The sequence below is a fragment of the Cnephaeus nilssonii genome (genome assembly GCF_951640355.1).
Source record: "Cnephaeus nilssonii genome assembly, chromosome: 14".
Lineage (NCBI taxonomy): Eukaryota > Metazoa > Chordata > Mammalia > Chiroptera > Vespertilionidae > Cnephaeus > Cnephaeus nilssonii.
Window position 1 is genome coordinate 58,033,174 of NC_137085.1, and position 22,585 is coordinate 58,055,758.

The following is a 22,585-nucleotide window of genomic DNA, read 5'->3' on the forward strand; positions in this document are numbered from 1 at the left end:
AGAATAGAATCACTATAAGAACAACAGCTGGAATTTTTGTGGTTCATTAATGTAAGTGTGTAAGGTAAATCTAAAATAAGCATAAAGTGTAATGCAAAATATATAATAAATGTAAAGTAATACATACTTTTAACTGTATTGCTAACTTAGAGAACAAAGTAATGTCCTTGATAAAATTCAGTGTTTGAGTATATAAAATCGTGCTGGGGAGAGGGGGGTGTAGTCAGAAAGGAACTTGCATCTGTCAAATGAAATGTGAATAACAATTTTTTATTTCAATTTTTAATAACAGGAATTACTCCCCAAGCCTTCAAATAAATTAAAATAAATGTAAACCTGTAATTCTACAGACTTCACTTCCAATATTTTCTGTGAAGGTCACAGAAATAAGAACATATTCAGATACTTTTTTTTCTTAATGTAGGAGTATAAAAGTGCTTTTCACTGATCCTAGAAAATTGGCTCTCAGTGACAGTTTATAGTTCTTAGTTTTCCACAACTTTTTTTTTTTTAAAAAAAACATAACTTTCTTTAAAAGCCAAATTCAAGTGACTTAGGTGGTTTTCACAGGAACATACTTGAACATTTCAGGCCCTACGTCCAGTGGGCTCCACCTAATAGCTGTTCAGGCATGGCAATATGAAACTTATAGCCATTCAATAAAAAAGAAGTTAGCAAAGTGGAGTGATTTTTCAAAGCCACCTACTTTACTGAGTAAAACAATTAAAAATTTGTATGAAATGGCCTAAAAGGAAACCTTTTATTTCACTAATTTCCAATCCTGCCCTGGATATTTTTAAATTTTTAAATGCTAATTTGAAGCAATTTTACAAGTTCAAAAAATTAAAGCAGCCTTATTCTTTAATTTTGGGAGAAAGCCCAGTGAGCCTTAAATTGCCCGGCTAATTGTTTGGAGAACTCCCCATCTATTGCCTCAACTCCCCTTAGGATTCCAAATTATAACAGCATCAAGTGGTCAGCTTTTAGGAGCTCTGGGACCTAGAATACTATTAATTTCCAATTGATTAATATTTAACGTGTGTTTTAAGGGATTGTTTTAGGAATTCTTTCCACGATTACGTTAGGAATTCAAAAATGAAGTTGTGAGTGACAAGATTTTATTAGAGGAATTTCTGGGGTCAGATTTTAAAATTTTGATTACTTATAAACAGACTATTGTTCTATTTCCTACTTCAAATGCCCAGGCCATAACCTCTGAATTTATGAGGATGGTGGCTCTTCATTCTTGCTAATGTGACCAATAATTTCCAATTATATCACACTTTATAATATGCACACTATACCCAATATAATGATATGTCATTTCAATGTAGCTAGCCCATGAACTTGTACAGCTTTAATGGGATTTCGCGTATTTAGAATTTCATCATAAAGGGGCCCTTTGGAATCATTATAACATCAATCCTTTCCCATTATAAGACTCAGCTCTCTTAGTAGGCAGGGCCTCAGGGCTCAAGGCAAGGCTTAACTTACCCGTAGATTGTAAGCCAGATCCTAATAAAAGCCATAGCACTTGGGGAGAACATTAGTAAATGGCAATGATGACATAGTAAAAACTTTTTAGTGAATCAGGGGATCAATCACAAAGGCGGACAATGATTGTTCATAAGAGAAAAAATTCTTATGACTTGAAGTAATATTTAAGATCTACACATTTTATTCCCTACTTTTGGGGAAAAGAACTATGTAATTGGGAGCAAATTAAGTACAAAATAACTCATGTTCCATTTAAGTCACAACTTTCTAACTGTAACTGTCAAGGTTGAATTAATTAGGATATTTAATACCAAGGAGAAAAAAGGCTTGCTTCTAGAATTATTTTTTTTTTAAGAAAGAAAAAAAAAAGAATGACATGCAGCTGAAAGAGTTGTTCCCTGAGCCTGGTGATAAAAACTGTCAGCCCTTATGTGTGAAGGGTTTATTTTTTTTCTTGAACAAATAGTGTGCTAGTGTTTTAAGAAAAAAAAAAAAAAATTCCACTGAACCTCCATAAACCTTGATTACATTACTATGCTTTAGATACCTTATGTGAATGGTCCTTCATTTTCTTCTTGTCCCTTAATACATGAGGGATAAATATATGAATATCTTATGATCCATTATGAATGTCATTCTAGACTGTAAAGGAGGGAAGGGGGACAAAAGTAATTCCAATGAGCCCCCCACTGTCCTATGGATTTTAATCATCCCTAGTTGACATGTAGCTTTGAGAGTATGCGGATAGGCACACACAAACACCCACAATTAGTCCAGGGTAGAATTTGAGCTCCACTTGAGACTATATAGGTAATATTTCAAACTGATTGGCATTTCCCCCCTGGGGCCTTGTGCATAATAAAGTCTTCACAACAGACTTTGGAAATCATTAAAGTCTGACTGAGGCACACATAAAAGTAGACTGTCAACACTTGGCTGTTCAGAAGCTCACTCTCTTGGCTAGCAGATTAAACAGGCTCTTGGTTTCACTTCTCCTTCCTCTTCCTTACATGGTCCACTTTTGGGGGCATGTCTTTCCTCATTTGCAGCAACTCCATCAGAAGGTAGTGAGGGGAAAAGAGAAAATTTAATCTGCAAACTTGACAGTAAATCTGGGAAGAGACTTGGTAATTGAGTGTACTTGCTGAAACCAGGTTTGGGGGTCATTAGTGCTGCTATTCTAGCCAACCTTTAGTCATCAAGGCTAGCTGAAAGTTGACTCCACAAACTTTGCTTTATGTAATGTACAGATCAATGAACTAAATGCACACTGACTACAAAACATCTCATTTTAAAAGTAATGACTGGAATATGCTACTTGAATGAAACATGTAGGTCCTTTTAACTAAATAAACAAATAAAAAATGAATTCTTCTGTAAGAGAATAATCACCCTACCCCAACTTATTAGCATTAAAGACTACATTTTCTTGAAACCACATATATCTATCTAAGAATTTCATTAAGGTAACATTGTAAATGAAAGGCATATTTACTTTTGATAGAACATATGCTTTAAACTCTATCAGAGGAGGTGAAGAAACATTTGAAAACTAAGAGAGCAGTGATACATAAAGCCAGCATCTGGTAAGAAATACCTAAAAGAAAGAAATTATTATATTCCATCTTTTTTTTTTTTAAACGAACATCCCCTTGTGTCACAAGTATGTTCCTTCCCCCTCTCAGTAAGTCAGCCTGAAATCTCATTCTAAATCTATAATCAATCTTTCTCTGTTTCCCCCTACTGTAATCCCTTACAAGTCTGGTCTATCACACACACTTCTGACACTGATGTGTGTTTTCTTCTGGATTGTTGGATTTGCCTAATGCATATATCAAGTATCACATTGCTTTGCATCCATGACTGGTGGAATAAAAGACCCTACATATAACGATTTGCTCGTTTTAAAAAAAAAAAAAACCTTAAGAAGGTAGTCTCAAGTCTTAGGAAAAGTCTAGATTAACCAATTTTTAATTGCAAGAGCACAAAAAATGTTAAGGACTAAAGCAATACTTAACTGATTTTCCTGCTAATATGATCAAAGTATGATTGAGCAGACCAGGAAACCTTGAAGTTACCATCCCATTCTCTACTAGCTGGCTGTTTGACACATATGAGTTACCCACAAGGATAAATATCTTTGAGGCCACTGGCAAAATAACACTATTTTATACCGTCACAGATATGTAATGGAGTTCAAACTTTCAGGAAAGAAGTAAAATCTCCTGAAACAATGTGAACAAAGAAACCAAGGGAGCATGCTTGTTAGCACTTTGAATCCTGGTTACCAATTTGATAATGATAATGACCATACTTTCTAATTAAAAGTTCTATTAATCAGTATCAACAGACAAAATAAAAAAAATAAATCCAGATTTTAAAATGTAGCCATTTTTTTCCTTTAGATATTTTACTGTATTTAAAAACCAGTAATAGAAAACACTTGCCAAGTTCATTTAGTCTCTGACTGAGGCACACATATGTGATTTCCTAATTTACAGCTTGCACGTACAGATGTTCACACTTAGTAAAAGGACTTCTTAATAGCTTTTTTTTAATTAAAAGTGTGTTGATAATAGGTGTTTTAAACATATCCAAACAACACAGCTGAACTGACAAATGCCTGTCTTCATGCCTCACCATGTCTCACATTGTGGCAAGATTTTTATAAGAGAGAAAAGATTATGAATCAGTCGCACGTATACAGGATAAATGTTACCCCAAAAACCTCCAAATGAAATCTTTCATTAATTTTTCTCTCTATGATCTGTTTCCAAGTAGAAAATGTTAGATTGCTACTAGGTATATGTAGCCGAAAGCAGAACCACACAGCCTTTGCGTGCTGCCTGCAGTTTTTTTTTCCTTTGCAAAACTTTGAACCCCATCCAGCTTTGACACACTGCCTCTTCAGTTAATAACTATCAAGTTTCCCTTGTCTCCTGTCTACTTTTCTTTGAGGCAATTGCGCACTCAGCACCCCGAGATAATAACACACATCTATAAGATAAAAGCAATGGCATTAATGTAATTGTCTGCCTCTCTCTCTTTAGCCTAATCTTTTTTTCCTTCAGTTTTGACTGCCTGTGTGACACCTGTTTTTGTCTCCTCTGATCCTACGACAGGTTTTCCGCTGACAAGGTTTTTGCCTGACAGAGATTCTGCAGACAAGAACATAATAAAATATGAAGAACTGCTTGTCAGAGTTTCTGCCAATGCTCACAAGAAATAGAGAGAAAAAAATGATTTTTTTTTTTTTTATAAGGGGCCCTGTGGTGGTCGCTTTTGGCCTGTCAGGAAAAAGACCTCCCTGGCCAAGTTCTCCAAGCGAAACAGGTGTTTTCTTTTATGTTAGAGGTTGATTTGTTTTTTAATTATTATTGATAGTAGAAAACCTGAACAGCCAAAAGTGGGGAGGGGAGAATTTCTTACTCTCAGACTTTTGCAGGGAAAGGAGTATTGAAGAACTACTAAATACAAGTGGAAGATATTTCACTCCAAGACCGTATCCTTCTGACTACTAGTAAAACAAAAATGCTGACATCTGTTAATGATCAAATAAATTTAACTTCTCTAAAATGTACTCCCTGTTAGTGAGGCTACTAAACACTCTCACCTACCTTTCACTTGTTTTGTTGTCTGAAGACACAGAAGAAACAGCAGAAGTGAAAGCAGAGTGAGGGCTAGAAAGGAGAAATGCAGAAACGGGACTAAAGGCAAGGTGTTTGCAGGCTGCTGGAAAAGAGACTGGCAATTAGGAATCAGAGACTCTGAGATACACTTGTGAGACCTGCCATGAACCGTTGTTCCATGTGCTCCTGCCGGGGAGATGCTGGGGTCGGTAACAGCACAAGGAGATGAGGAAGTGACCTTCCTGAGCTCCCAATCCAGGGGAGGGGTCAGTATCCCACAGAAACCACCCTTCCGGTCCAGGTAGAGTACACTGACAGCACACAGAGGATGCATGTGCTCCTGATGACCGGGGGCAGGATCAGTGATGGCGCAAGTGTGAAAGCACAAAGGGCTGGGACAGAGTTGACAGCGATGAGTGAAAGGAGGACGAGATCCAGGACTTGGGCTTTTAGGATTCTCAACACCAATCTGAACTACTCTGCCAGCAAATCCCTTTAACCTAAGCTCCGGTTCTCCAAATACATTATCTAACACTTAGGGCCTAGCAGAGTGATTCTAACAGAAATAGAAGTCAACTCACATGTGCAATTTTCATTTTTCTAGTCTCATTTAAAAAGTGAAAAATAAACAATGAAACTATTTTTTAAATTATTTTATTTAAAATAAATTTAATATACATGAAATAAATATATAGACAATATAAGAATAATTCTTAATGAAATTTTATATGTATATATACACTGAGTGGCCAGATTATTATGATCTCTGAATGCATAATAATCTGGCCACTCAGTGTATATCCTATATAAAAAAAGGCTAATATGCAAACTGTCCCCTCGACCAGGAGTTCGACCAGCAGGCAGGCCAGCCAACTGCCCATGTCCCCTCTCCCTGGCCAGGCTGGCCAGACCCCACCCATGCATGAATTCATTCACTGGGCCTCTAATATATATCCTATCTAATAAAAGCATAATATGCAAATCAACCATCACCCCACTACACCCACAAGCCACGCCCACCAGCCAATCAAGAGCAAGTATGCAAATTAACCCAACCAAGATGGCTGCGGCCACAGAGCGAGCAGGAAGCTTGGGTTTCCCTGGCAATGGAGGAAGCCAAGCTTGATGCACACCCTGGCCAGCCTAAGCCTCCACTCAAGGCTACAAAGTTTCAATTATAGAAACTAAATAAATCCCAACAAAAATGATGGTAGACACAGAGCTAGAAAGAGCAGGAGGCTAGAGTTGCCTCGGTGATGGAGGAAGCCATGCTTTCCGCCTGCCCTGGCCTGCCTTGGCCTCCACTCAAGGCCACAAAGTTTCAATTATAGAAGATAAATAAATCCCAGACACCAGGGCCTCCACTTTGGTCGCCGGGGGGCGTGGCTGGCCTGCAAACCACCACAGGCCCCTTGCCCAGGCTGCCCCACACCCCAAGGGAACCCCCACCCTGATCCGGGACACCCGTCAGGGCAAACCAGCTGGCCCCCACCCGTGCACCAGGCCTCTATTCTATCTAATAAAAGAGAAATATGCAAATTGACCATCACTCCAACACACAAGATGGCTGCCCCCATGTGGTCAAAGAAGGCTGCCCCATGTGGACACAAGATGGCTGCCACAAGATGGCCAGCAGGGGAGGGCAGTTAGGGGTGACCAGGCCGGCAGAGGAGGGAAATTGGGGGTGACCAGGCCTGCAGGGAAGGGCAGTTGTGGGCGATCAGGCCAGCAGGGGATAGCAGTTAGGGGTGACCAGGCCTGCAGATGAGGACAGTTAGGGGTGACCAGGCCTGCAGGGGAGGCAGTTAGGGGCAAACAGGCTGGCAGGGGAGCAGTTAGGCATCAATCAGGCTGGCAGGGGAGTGGTTAGGGGGTGATCAGGCTGGCAGGCAGAAGCGGTTAGGGGCAATCAGCAAGGCAGGCAGTTGAGCAGTTGGGAGCCAGCAGTCCTGGATTGTGAGAGGGATGTCCGACTGCCCGACTGCCCGTTTAGGCCCGATCCCGGTAGGATCGGGCCTAAACGGGCAGTCGGACATCCCTCGAGGGGTCCCAGATTGGAGAGGGTGCAGGCTGGGCTGAGGGAACCCTTCCCCACTCCCCCCCATGCACAAATTTCGTGCACCGGGCCTCTAGTGTATACACACACACACACACACACACACACACACACACACTGAATGGCCAGATTATTATGCGTTCAGAGATCATAATAATCTGGCCACTCAGTGTATATATATTTATATGTATATATTAAAGACTAAAAACCCAGTGTATCCTTTATACTTACAACATATCTCAGTTAGGACTAGGCACATTGCCAGTGCTCAAATCCACGAGAGTGGCTTCGTTAGTGAACAGCCAGTTCTAAGCTGCCTTTGCATTCCTTGGCCCCACTTGAACTTAAGGCCCAACAAGTCCATGCTTTCAACCAGATGGGTTAGGACTTGCTTTTGTAGTGCCATTTGATCATACAAGCAGGCTGGGAGGCCTAGGAGGCCAAGGTAGAGATTTCCCTGGGTATCAAAGAGCAGCTTCAAGGAGAGAGGGACCTTCCTTCCTACAGGCCCCGTAACAGACACTGCTTATGAATCCATCCATTTGTGGCAGTAACTCCTTAAAATACTTTCCACATGTCGCTCTGGCTATAGGCTCGCTAACTAGTAACAGATTAATTCAAGGAGCTTTTAAAGTGCTACAAACATCTACCATGCAAGAAGGCAAAGACTGGTAGGGAATGGGTCGCATAAACCACATTTCATGCCTCCCAGGGTACAAGTTGGAACTTATCTAAAATGCCGTCTGTATCTCAGTCAGTGATTTCACTCTTCAATCAAAAAACGGAGAGGGACAGGTCCCCGTTGGAAGCAGTCCTCAGTCACTTATGACACAAAAGAGAAGGAAGAATACCTGAGAGTAGCAAGATGATCTTGCTGAGGCATATTGGGTCATTATTGCCGAGCAGACTCTCCTAGTTTGTCTGAACAGGGCAACCTGAATAAAATGTGAGGAGTTGCGTGTATTTCATTCATAAGCCCCTCCAATTTGTGTTCTGCTTAACCTAGTGAACCCCAGTTAATTAAGATGTTCCTATAAACAATTAAGCTTCCTGTAGGATCGTTAGCAAGATATAAAAATTTATGATGTAATAAAGGGCAATAAAATGATAAAGTGGTTAGCCCATCAAAGCACTTCGCATGCAAGAATATAGGTGTGGAAATAGGCAAAAGTAGCTTTAACCCTGTTTCAAATTCATCTACTTCTGGGTTTTGAACTTTCAACACATATATATTCCTACAATTCATTTCAACTGGTCTGAATTTCTTTCTCATAATGTGACTTTTGGGATAAAGTGTTTCCTACTTCCGTTCAAATAGGGCTTAAATGGAATTTTAAGGGAAATGGAAGGTATGGAATTGTCCTGGATTTTCTGGGGGAAACACATTCTCCTGGGAACACTTGGCCCCTTGGCCAAAAGAACTGGTGCCCTAAACTCTGCCACTGGGCACTGAAGAAACCTCAGTGGAAAGGGAAGGAGCTCACACCATCACCTCTGACCTGATGTGAGGCTCTAGATAGTCTCCTTAATATTATGTCCACTCCTTCATTTAATCCTTTCAAAACCTCACTGTGATAGTTAGGTTTTTCCTATTATTATCTGAATTTACAGATAAAAGAACTGCAATGGGATTTGACCACTGGTCTGGCCACACCCACCTTTTATTCACTAGACTAAGCTAAGCAGGCAAGTCAGATCCTCCAGGGTGAAGTTTCACTTCTGTCAGATTTCAATAATGAAAACAACTAAACACGAAGTGGATTATCTCATTTAATCCTAGGAAGAACTCTAGCGTAGGTGTTATCATTATCCACATTTCACAGAGGAGAAAACAGAAATTGCATAACTTGGCCACGATTCCACTCTGATAGTAAGTGGTGGGCCAGGATGTCAGGAAGTGAACCTAAGCAGAGCTGTACTCTTACCTAGTCTTTATCCTGCCTCCCATTTGTGCACCTGAAGCTTCTTTATAGGCTGCGGTTCCCACTTTGCATGCGTCAATCTCCAGGTCCTCCCTAGAAACTCCTTAGCAGTGCTTTGGCACTGTACACTTCAGTGACCAGAATTTACCAGATCCACCTCTTGTTCCAGCTGAATAAAATGGAGCTAGAAAAAAAAAAAAAAAAGGAGGAGGAGGAAAGAAAAGATCTGGAGAGCTAAAAGGCAGAGTGCCCAGGATTTTAAGAGGAGGCACTGTTTGTGCTATGATTTAAAAAAAAATTTTTTTTTTTTAGGGAATTCAAAGCATCATCTGAAAGGTGGGCAGGCAGAGAAACAAATCAAAATAAGCAGCTCAGGGACTCAATAAGAATACAGTGACTGCCATTAATCAAGCACCAAACCTCCGCCTTTGTGGGGTGTCCTCCCTTTAAAGCTAATCAGCGGTGATCAGGGAGTAAAGGAGAGAAGCAGAAGAGGGTGACATGCCCTCAGGTCAAGCAAAGGAGGCCCCTGTGCCAAGCAGGAAAATGGCCTTGTTTTTGCTCTCTAAAATAAAAATAAATGAACAAATGTTCAGGGACGTTGTCCCATGGAAAGGCCAGGACCCAGCTGCCTGGCCAGAGCTAGGAGTCAGCTGAAAGCTGTTTCCCTAATTACACGAGAATTTTGCAGCTAGGGACTGCCAGGTTTCAGAGCACAATGTGCAAGCGCTAAGACTACTAGAAAGCATGAGTTCCCACCTCTTCCACACCAGTGGGCCAGGGGAAGAGGACTTCGGGGTTTCTACCCACGTGCTTCTCAGCAAAGCCCGAGAAGCATGGCCACCTACCTATCTTCCCAAAGGATCAAGTTCTGGCTTTGCCTGCATTCCCTGGGAAGCCTGCACTTACTTTCCTGTGCTAAGGACTCACGTTAATGCCTTTCTTATATATTTCACTAAATCCTAAGCAACAGCCTGCAACACTTTTCTCCCAAAGCAAAATTCCCTCTTCCTGGGACAACCTCCAGGGCAGGCAAGAGGAAGGCCAGCGCTTTCCTGCAGGTTCATATCTGGGCGTATTACTTTCCTTTGTCAGAGGAAACTCCATTTTACTCACCCTCCTTTCTTGATCTTGACAAATTTACAAATTATCTCATAGAAACTGCTGCTGAGTTACTCAGAATAAGCATGATGTCATAGGAATGTCATACTTTGTTGCTTATGATGAGGACCCATTTGCGGCGGGAAGAGGAGAAAAGCAGGGAAGAAAAAAAGGGCAGTTATACCGGCTTTTGGACTCAAGTCAGAGAGAATATTACAGTGTTACCAGTTGAGGATAAACTACTTTCACAGATGTTTAGACAATTCATAAGAAGAGCACACACTGGGACAAATAATAAAGACACATGACCTTTCTCGGGTTAAAATGAAAAATGACTAGTTTTGATTTGCCCTGCTGAAGTCCGTATTAAAGTACCATGCTGCCAAAAAATTAGAGGAATTTGTAAACACCACAGAGATCTCGTGATTTTAAACATAGAACTGACCTAATCAAAACATTTATTATTATAGAATGCTCAGAACCAATGGCCCCGACTTATGCAAATTAGTCCTAACTATGATTTTTTTTCTTGGTGTATGCTTGCCAGACTAGTTAGTAAAATCACAAGGCACTCAGCTAAATTTGCATGGTACATGCTAATACTAAAAAATAAAATAAAATAAATTATTCATTGTTTGCCTGAAATTCAAATTTAATGGGGATATCCTAGATTTTCTTCTTTTATGTCTAAGATATAAATGACATATAACATTTTATTAGTTTTAGGGGTACACCATATCTGATATTTTAAATTTGTGTGAGGGTTATTTATAGAGATAAATACCCCTGTTCTGATAAGATATATCAAGTACAGAGCTGAGAATTCAAATTCAGTGATGCTGAAAAAAAAAATTACTTCCAGTGAATTATTTAAAAAAAAGGTTTGGAATTAATGGATTATATGAATATTAAGTCTTACAGTACATTAAACCATAAAGCTGGTTGCTATATGACACTAAATTAACTTTATACTGCTCACTACTTCCTGTGGCACAGAACTGAAGAATACCTGGCACAGTAGTTTACATGTGATGTATGCTTAATAAATATCTATTGATTGATGGCCAAGCCTGCTCATTTGACATTAAAAAAAATCTGAACAGTTTGGAAACTGGCAGAGAAGCAGCTGGCTTGATGAGCAAATAATTAAGGTAATAAAGTAGGACTATCTTTTCCTTGAATGAATTGCAAATAGTAAAGAGAAATCACATTTATGGAACATAAAGAAAAGGTCTCAAGATTTCCAGTGCAATAAGCATTCTTGCAGGCAGACCTCGGCCAAAGTAAATAACCAGTGTTAGTTCAGATTGCTTAGAAGTGAATGAAAATTCCAGCATCACACAGCTTGTTGGAATGGCACATCCTATTGGTTTACAGTCAAAGTATTCTATGAAGAAAATATTTCACACCCGAGAAAGCTGCTGTGGGGTTCACTAAACTATGTAATATATTTCTTATTCATCAAGCCTCCTATCCTTGCCAAATGCTTACTAGACATACCAAGAAACAGTGGGATTTTTTTAAGGTAATTGTAACAAATGGGCTTCCTCAGAAGTAAAAATTACTAATCTAGGAAAGGAAAAACATTACCTTTTTAAAATCTGCCCTCCTCTTTTATCAAATATACCGCATCATAATAAAAAATAAGTTTCCAGATGTTTGTATTATCATTAAATATTCCTAAAAATCATTTAGAAAATAACTTACTTTTTTAAAAAAATGTTACTACTTTATTTATACTCTTAATGGTTTAGAAATAAAGTATTTATCTAGACAATGGCATTGAAACTCATCTTGAAATAATAAACAAAAATGATTCAGTACAACAGTTCTTAACCTTTCACCACACCTCCCTTTTGTCACAAAGGCAAGGAGGTCCTATTGGAACACTTCCCACTAGAAGCAGATTCCTCCAGGAAAACTCGGAGGTGGGAGCACTCTTCTCCCTGCTCCACCCTTACACACCACTGGGTGTGTGTGGTAATACTTACTAATTCCTAAGACTTTGTAAACTCTTTGGCGGAAGCTATAATTCGGTGAATGGAAGAATAACTACTCTAGTATGGTGGGAAAGGGTCAAAACACAACAAACTGAATTTCTACCAACATAAACATTTATGTCACCAGAAAAGAAGCCTGATATATTATTTGGCACTTTTGAACCAAGAACTTATAAAATATGTATTTTTAAAAATATATTGTTATTGATTTCAGAGATGAAGGGGGAGAGAGGGTGGGGAAGGAGGGAGGGAGGGAGGAAGAGGGGGGGAAGAGAGAGAGAGAGAGAGAGAGAGAGAGAGAGAGAGAGAGAGAGATATCAATGCTGAGAGAAAATCATTCATCAGCTGCTTCCTGCATCCTGCATGCCCCCACACTGGGGATCGAGCCCACAACCCGGGCATATGCCCTGACCAGGAATTGAACCATGACCTCCTGGTTCATAGGTAGATGCTCAACCATTAAGCCACTCCAGCTAGGCAAATATGTTTTAAAAAAATAATTTTTCAAGACTCACTCGATCATTCTAGGTGACTGAAGGGAAAGCATAGGAAATACAATGCAAAACAGAGGAGGAAAAAAAATACAGTTGTTAAGTGAACTAAGTGGCAGTATGCACAAGTCCTTTATCCAAGAATGCTAAATAGAAATATGACAAAATTAGAAACTCTGGGTTATTTCTGGCATACCAACTAAGTTATTATACAGTATAGGCATGGACATTCTATACCCCAAAAAAGCTTGTTTTAAATAAAGTTAAATACAATAAAGCCCTGCTTTCTAATATCAAAGTAAAAGAGTTGAAATTCACTAATGGGGAGGAAAGGGCAGGAAATCCTTTATTAATTCAGAAGGAAATAAATGCCTATTTATATTCAAGGAACTTTTTCTTTGTTCCCCCTCACTCCCTTAAGTCAATGGTACTAAAGATTTCAAGGAAGTAATTTGTGAATAGAATCGGGGTCCAGTGAGTGATTTTAAAACCCAGGTGTTATATATGATAAATTAATCACCCACTCGCTGTAATTTTTAAAACATTTTTCTTAAGATTTTTGTGATACTGCTAATGTCAACAATTCAAGCAGGTTTGAGAAGCAATTTGTAAAGTAATGAAGTGAATGAGTGTGTGTGTGTGTGTGTGTGTGTGTGTAATGAATAATGACCATGAAATCCAACATCTTATAAAGAAACCAAAGATGCTGCCAACAGTGGAGATACAGGAAAACAATTATTCAAAAGAGGCTGGCAGAAATTTTTCAAAAAAAATTCTTCTTTCTGTAGAGAACACCTGACTTTGGCATTTGGTTATTTTTTAATAGTAAACATAGGGGATTTTTTTTTTTACAGTACAGTAAAGGTGGCATGTGTTCAGTGCTACGATGAAACACTTCTATGAGGTATATCTCGGTAGTCTTTTGCTGTTCCATCCACTTACAATCACTCACTAGAAAAAAACAAGTCACTTCCTCCTTGTCCTACACAGAAGACATTGCACTGTGTGAGGCAGCTAGGAAGACAGCTGCATTTCACCTCTGAGCAGAAGTAACTGGAGACATGACTTCAGGGTTTCTGCGCAGAGGGAGAGAATGAGGCGGTTAGTTTAAATGCTCAGGGCAAAAAGAGGAGGTGCTCTCAGCCCACTGCCACCTCGGAAGCTAGGAGCTACCCCCTCACTGTTGTATTTGCCCGTGAATGGAGGAAGACCAGGGTTTGTCAATGTGTGTGCATGTATTCTGAATTGTATACAGACACGTCTGTGTTATGGGGGGAAAGAGAGGTCAAGGTGGTAAGAGTGGTGAAGGATAGTAAAATCTGAGAAACTCCGAAAGTAGTATCCCAGAATCAGAGGATTTCTAATGACACAGTAGGAAAAGCAGAGTCTGATACAACAGAAATACCCTTATTCAACTTTGGTGAAAAATTACATCCTTTAGAAAGCCTTAGAAACAACCATTGGCCAGGAATAATTTATGCTGTTCGAGAAGGAAGAAATATTGCTTCCCCCTATTACTACTAATGTAATATGCACGTGGAAGTTGGAGAGATGGAACAAACTGGTGACACAGTAAACGTTTATACTCACAAGGCGACCACAGTAGACAGATGATGGTAACACAAGATGGCTTTAAAAAAATCAGAGTGAACAAATGAAAAGCCCTTTGTTTAGTAACTGACCCCCCGCCCTTATTGCTCATCCATTGTCCAGTTTGTTACTTTAAACATGTATCATTTATTTTAAAGGCTTCACATACTTTATCTTAATCCTCACAATAATCCTACAAAGTATTATTAACCTTATACTGTAGATAAAAAAAAAAATACCCCAAGATGGAGAGATGTTGATCTACATGCCACTGAAGCTGCAGGGCTGTTTTAACCCAATACCGCCCCGTGATTCTTGATGGACTTGGGACATAAGCAGTACTTCTTCAGGTTGAGAAGGATATTTAGAAAGTGTTATTTAGAACTGTGCTCCCCCAAAGTTCAGAGATTGAAGCCTTAACCTTCAGTATTTCAGAATGTGATGTATTTGGAAATTGGGCTTTTAAAGAGGTGATTACGTTAGAATGAGGCCAGTAGAGAGTACAGTCCCCAATCCAATCTGATGGGTGTCCTGATAGGAAGAGGAAGTGTGAATACAGACACATCACAGAGAAAAGACCATTTGAGGACACAGCGAGAGGGCAGCCATCTGCAAGCCAAGCAGACAGTTCTCAGACTGTGAAACCAACCTTGACAACACCCTGATTTTGGACTTCTAGTCTCCAGAAATTTCTGATGGTAAAGCCACCCAGTCTGTGGTATTTTGCGGTGGCAGCCCTAAGAAACTAAGATAGGGACAGAGAAGAAGAGGTCATCAAATGTAGTATCAAACATAGACTGCGTAAGTAACAGCAGCTCCTCCGTTGTTCAAAACTGGCCTGAGGGTTGTTCCAGATGTTGGCCTTTACTTGAAGCAGGAATGAGTTCCATCCCTGGGGGCACTGACAGATAGTGGCTATACCTGCCAGGCACACTCCTTCCAGCCTATTCCCCTCATACTACTATGTCCACCTCTTCTCACTCCCCCTCACAGAAACATGGCTGAAATGTCCCCACAAGGCCAACATACACACTCTAACGAGCAAGGGACATGATAAATGAAAAGCATTTCAAAGCAGAGCCTGGTGTTGTTACTTCAGATCTTGCTAGAATAACATGACATTCATAAAAACACAACCCACTCGGTATTTGGCACTGCTTGGGAATGAAGAATGTGCCCACTTAAGAACCTAGAAAGGCTGTCAAAGAAATCTCAAGCCAGAATTTCTTATATAAACATTACCTATCTTTAAAAATTCTATAGTCTAGGCAGTAAAGAAAATATCTCTACTTATTTACCAGTCTCCCTTTGCCTAAACGTAAAAAAAAAACATAAGCCATATATAAGAACAAGTGAAATGCTTAGGGCAGGCACATTGATGGAACAGCTCTGTGCATCTGGCTAAAGCCTCAACACTGCCAGCCTTGGCCTGGATCACCTTCGTCACACACATATACCTACACAGAGCTCACACACCACCAATGCTGGCCACCCCAACACACACCCAGACAAAGCTCACACACCACCAATGCTGGCCACCCCAACACACACCCAGACAAAGCTCACACACCACCAATGCTGGCCACCCCAACACACACCCAGACAAAGCTCACACACCACCAATGCTGGCCACCCCAACACACACCCAGACAAAGCTCACATACCACCAATCCTGGCCACCCCAACACACACCCAGACAAAGCTCACACACCACCAATGCTGGCCACCCCAACACACACCCAGACAAAGCTCACACACCACCAATGCTGGCCACCCCAGCACACACCCAGACAAAGCTCACACACCACCAATCCTGGCCACCCCCAATCCCAGCACACACTGAAAGGGGTTATTTACGGATTACTTTCTCAGATACCAGCCAATGTTCCCATTCATTTGTCACCCACCTTCGATTATACAACATTTAACACCTGGGAGGATTCACTCAGCCCCTACGGCATATACCAAGGGTGAGCAGTCATCCAGATGTTCTCCACAAGCAAAAAGGACTTGCTAGCTTCCCTCTGAGGTCTGGGCCCTGAAAGACCAACTGTGGCACGTTTGAGTTTCCATCAGGCCTGGTGCTGGCTGGCTGCTGTGAGGTTCGGTCAGAATCCCAGGGCCCCACTGTCCTATAAACATCTCGGCCTTCTGTGGGGAGCCGCTCACCTAAGCCTTACGTTTTGGAGCTGAAAATATGCTATTTGAGAACCGCAGGATGAATGTTAGCTGGCACTAGCAGCACAGCGGACCCCCCTCGTCTCCAGACCAGGGATTTGCTCTGAAAAAGCATGTACATTCACATGAACACAACAAGAACAGAAAGGAAGGCCCAGCTTTTCCTCACCATGTGCCACCCAGCCATGTTTGCACTGGTCGCAAGTCCGCAGGTTAATCTTCCCCGGCTGAAAACATTCGCACGTGCAGTTTACCAGTGTGCAACGGATGGCCTGGAAAGTAAAGGAGGAAAAGGAGCGTGAGCATCTGTTCGAAGGTACATTTCTTCCACATTTTACTAAGGAGCAACCACTTCTAGGTGGGAGGGGCCTGGAGAGCTTTTTGATACCATCAAAACCTCATAAAAATGTACGAAAAACAAGATTCATTCACTAAGAGAGTATTTCATGCCATTCATGTGTAACCTTTAAATGAAAAGCATTGAGTAGAATAAGAATAAAGGATTACTTATCACAAGATGTTGGATTTTTTTTTTTAATGCTTTTATTGATTTCAGAGAGGAAGGGAGAGGGAGAGAGAGATAGGAAACATCAATGATAAGAGAGAATTATTGATCGGCTGCCTCCTGCACAACCCCTACTGGGGATCGAGCCCAAAACCCAGGCATGTGCCCTTGACTGGAATCGAACCCGGGACCCCAGTCCGCAGGCCAATGCTCCATCCACTGAGCCAAACCAGCTACGGCAAGATGCTGGATTTGTTACACCAGGGATCCAAAAGAGGAAAAAAACAAAAAACATATTGCTGCTGTTCCCATTTAAGTTTATCCATTTGGCAGTAATGCAAAAATTATACATTCAAACATGATAATGTTCAAGTGAAATGTTGATGAAAGTAAAACAAAACATACAAATGTTAGTAGACTATTACTATTCTTCTGCTGAGTTCCACTTAAATACTTCATTAATCCTTCAGAGACATGTTGAAAGACACTCCCATTGGCCCAATAAGACCTAGTATACCGTATACTTCCGGTATTATTGATCATTTCCCAATCCTTGTTTTCCCCCACTTGATATATTTATTCCACTTTCATTCCTATTTTGACAAATACAAAACAACACCCCCCCCCTATATTTTAACGGTGATGCAAGAAAATAAGTCTAAATTTATTTTAAGAACAGAGTTAAATAGGAAAAGCCATTTATGAGAACATTTTATATCTGGAACAACCCAACTGTATCTTAGAAAACTGAAAAAACACACTCAAAAATCTTTCATTTCTTTACAAGTACTTGTAAAAAAATCATCTCACCAATTTATATTATCAAGTGAATCCATAGAAAATTAGCATAAATGAAGTGTAACTTTTTTTATGGATAAAAACCTATACTTAAGAAGTGTGCTAAAGCTGACCTATGCTCTTAGACTACAGTTAATAAATTTATCTCATAGATTTCCTTCTAATTTGCATGGAAATTCTGAAGACAGAAGGGATTTAGTCCGATCATTCACAGATTAACAATCTACTGTAACTACCTGAACTGCCAGGAAAAGATCTCTCTGCAGCTTCATATGTAATCAATGATTGCTGATTTGGGGGAAAGAGGGAGAGGGGGCAGAGGAGCTACCTGCAACTGCAATTCTGTGCCTCCAAGCTATGCGCACTTGCACCCCCAGGTGCTCATCTTCCTGGAATCATCTGGAGTTCTACATGAACTGCCTCATTTGTAACAGACAGGATTTGAGATTTCATTAATATGATTGGACCAAATTCCACTTACAGAGACTAAGACTGAGCAGGCTTTTACTGTTCCCTATACTTTGGATCGGGCAAGTTTAAAATAGTTTTCGTTCACTAATGACAATTAAATCTATAGGCCCCTATTCAGTTTCTGATGTTAAAGTCCTCACTAAAGACTGCTTTCCTACTTCAATTCCACCCCTAATTTGCTCCTCTCTTACCACTAGGGAAATACTGAACTGTATAATCTGCATGATATTTCAGGGTCTCTCTTCCACTGTCAACAGTCCAATTACACATTAGCTAGGTTGTCAGACTTGGCTGTATGCATTAGTAACTAAGGGAATTAGTATTAAGAAATGACACCAAAGGAAATGCTAACTAAGCAAGAATAATACATGTATTTGTAGGCTATAAGGGGAAATGTTTCTCCCAAAATTTCTTATCTCAACTTCAATAGTGACCGACTGAATGATATATTAGACCATCCCAGGTTAGAAATAACTTCTTTAAATAACATGATCATTAGTTAACAAACAACTTGACTGAACTACAGTCAAAACAAAACATTTCAGAGGGCAGTGTTTCTACTAAAAGCAAAGCACTTTACAAACTATCCAATTATAAATTCAGATATGGCAAGAATTCAGCATTAAAATATTTACATAATCTGAAGTATGATAATAAAAGCTTTCATAAAGTCTGAAAAAAAAACAACACAAAAAACCCTGTGTTACCAAAATTAAAGGATGACCAATAAAAAGAGATGATCTCTCAAGGACTATATGCTAACTAACTCAGGCACAAGAGACATACATATTTTAAATAGTTAACTTGATAATATTTATTTTATTAAAATAGCCTAATTTTTCCTGGGGTTTAAAAGTGCACTTTTCAATTATAACTACTATATTCAGGACCTGAATAAATTAAGAGATTGTGGAATTGCTTTATTTTTATGTATACTTCTTATTCACTGGTTGAATCATTGTTTCACTTACTCTAAACTCACTTCTGATTCAAATATTTTCTCTTCCTAAATAACTTTATATGTCTAGCACATTTGGAAATTAAACTTCTCAAATCATCATCTTTCTTTATAAATTCTACTTTTTTTGTACCTAAGCATACAAACATTGGAACACCTCAACTCCTCTTGTATATAAACACTTAAGTACTGGAATATCCTTTATGTATTTCTATGAATTCCAGAAGGTCTATTTGTTTTAAGTCCAGGTTTATATACACTACAATTGTTCCTTAAGGGAATTATATATATTTAAACAATATGGTCTAAATAAATATTTTGGGTAAGAGAATATTGTGGCTTCAAAGGAAGTTTTATTCTAAATAACATTTTTGAAACGACATAAAACTTTGACATACTATTTACTCACAATAAAATAGAACCAATGTGATCACGCGCCAACTTGCCCACGACTTTAAAAAAAAATAAATTACCATAAAACTATCAAAGCCAGTTAAGCCTCAAAAAAATGTACATGCTTTAGAAGGAGACAGTTGGGAGCGCAGAAATAAGTGAGCTTGATTTTTATGAGCACATTCATTTCTTTCTTCCTTCCGCTAACCTGTGAGTGCTGCCCACTCACTGCTGGGCACGATGAACTACAGAAAATTCAGAGAGGATGACGAAGTGTCAGAAATGGGACAGCAAAATAAGTACAGACTGTTTAGTCAGAGTGTTCCCATGCCTCCAGAGTGCCCCGTAATCCTTTCCTCCATCCTCACATGACCAGCATTCCCAACTCCCCAAGAACAGTAACAACAACAATAAACTTCCTTAAGCCTGCAACGTATTAAAAGTAGTATTTCCTACCGCTTACCTTTACCATGGAGTTCTTGAAAGGTAAATCCATGCACCCAGCACCCAACTGCTTCCACTTGCTCACCGCCACCTACATGCTAATTTGGCAGCTGGAATTCTGCAACTGAAACCGCTGCCTCCAAGAGGAGTGTTCTCCTCACCTCTGGTCCCTTTCCTGGGCTCCTTGTCCTCCCAGACCTCAGAGCAGCTTGCAGCCCTAACTTTCCTTCATAGAGACCAACTACCCGAGTTTTTCTGGCAGCCACTTCCCAGTCTCTCTCCACTGTAAATAAATACAGGTGTTTCCCATGACCAGGCTCTTCGCTTTTTAATTTGGCAATTCCATCCCCTCCTACGGCTTCAAATATCATCACTATGCAAAAATCATCCCGTTAAAGCCAAGCACTATGTCAAGTGGCAGGAAATAGATGGCAGAGTCCTTGTGCTCAAGGACTTCACGGTCAGAGTTTGTGGGCGGTGGGTTTAGAGGAGAGATCTAAGAACAGGAGGAAGCCCTTACACAGCTCTGAGAAGCACTGTCTCTCCCTTTTTATTCCTGTCTTTTATACTATCAAACCAAAGGCAGGACTTTTTAAAATTTAATTTTAACAGTGAATGATTGGTATTATTCATAACAGTTAGATTTACTGGATAATTGGCATTTTCTTGATCCTGTGCTAAAAACTTTACAAACATTAACTTAATCCTCAGAAAATACCATTAGGTTGGTACTATTATCCCCTTTATTTCAAAAACAAGGAAACGGGGGTGGGGGGAGGGATGGAGGAAGACCATTAAGTACCTTGTCTAACATTGCTCAGTAGACAAGTCACAGGAATCAGACACAGGTGTGTGTGTGAGCTCTCCATCCCTGATTGGAAACCTTGAGTTGCAATCTGATTCCCAGTTAGGCAGTCATGGACCTGTACATGCCCACCATCAACCCCTCACTGTGTATTGTTAACTCCTGCTCATCTATCAGATTTCAACGCAAATAGTACTTCCATTCCCCAGGGCAGGTGCCCTCATCTCCTAATCAAGGCAAAGTCCCTTTAGTCTCCTATTTCACAAGGGAGCTTTCTGCCATAGCACTTCTCACAGTTGTGGACATTATATTTATAAATTATCTATAATCTATTATGGATACATATCCTATATAATAAAACCCTAATATGCAAATTGACTGAACGGTGGAATGACCGGTCGCTATGATGCACACTGACCACCAGGGGGCAGATGCTCAACAAAGGAGCTGCCCCCTGGTGGTCAGTGCGCTCCCACAGGGGGAGCACCACTCAGCCAGAAGCCGGGCTCACAGTTGGCAAGCGCAGTGGTGGTGACAGGAGCCTCTCCCGCCTCTACTGCAGGCAGGTGGTAAGGAGCGAGGGTTTCCGGACTGCGAGAGGGATGTCGGGGAGGGGTGGGGGGGAATCGGGGCTAAGCCAGCAGGTGGACATCCCCCGAGGGGTCCTGGACTGCAAGAGGGCGCAGGCTGAGCTGAAGGACACCCCCAACCCCCCCAACAGCCAAGTGCACGAATTTCATGCACAGGGCTTCTAATGATGTTATATTTATACATCTGTATGATTATTTGATTAAGGTCTGTCTTCCCCTCTAAAATATAAACTCCATTAGGGCAGGGCAAAACACCTATTGGGCAAATAATAGGTGCTCAAAGGCACTTAAAGAAAAACAAAATTCTCTGAGTCTCTCTCCTCATCTGTCAAATGACAGTAACAATAACATGCCAAGAGTGTCAAAAGACTTAAATGAAATAATGAATATAAGGCATGTGGCATTATGCCTAGCAATAGTAAAAACTCAATAAATGAAAACCATTTATGACCTCAAGAAACTTTCCACATATAATATTTGAACTAATTTTCCTTATGATTATTACCAATATACTAAGTTTTTCCAATACCTTGTAAAATGCTTAACACATATTTAGTTATAATTCATAAATGAACACTTTGACATACATGAGACCATATTATTCATGCTATAATCATCTACAATGGGTATGACAGGGATTATTAGTTTTAATACCTAGGTTCAGAAATGTTTATATGCCTCTTAAATGATAAGGTGGATTTCCCAATTATTAATCAGTTTATTACTCATAGAAAAAGGGAAAAAAACATACAATTAAAACCAGCATATTATAAATACTCACCTTCAAAGTATATCTCAAATACATAAAATAGAGCAATTTAATAGAAAAATATTTGTTTTGATCAGTAACACTTTTGTATTTGAATATTAAATAAGAGTGCATTTGAAAGTGTTTTGGATGAGTTCCAAAGCCCTACGCAAATAATAGAGTCTGTTATCACTACAACTGAAGTCTCTTTCACTTTATTATACTCATAGCTGGCTTGAACTCTGCAAGTATATGTGACCTGAACATCAATCTTCTCACCAAATGACATCTCTCAGGAAAGCACAGATTGATGCTTCAGCTAATATGTAGTATACCTCACACACACAAAAAAACTACACAGAAGGCTAATTAATAAATCTCCTATTAGCTGTTCCTTGTTTGGGAACAT

General features: G+C 39.9%; 1 protein-coding gene across 8 annotated transcripts in view; it reads right to left on the reverse strand.

The window, feature by feature from the left end:
- BNC2 (basonuclin zinc finger protein 2) overlaps positions 1–22,585 on the reverse strand; it is a 424,606-nt gene that overhangs the window by 136,313 nt on the left and 265,708 nt on the right. For all 8 annotated transcript variants that reach the window (XM_079789736.1, XM_079789740.1, XM_079789737.1 and 5 more), the window contains one exon: positions 16,634–16,736. In XM_079789736.1, coding sequence (XP_079645862.1) covers positions 16,634–16,736 — 103 coding nt within the window. The remainder of the gene's footprint in view (positions 1–16,633; positions 16,737–22,585) is intronic.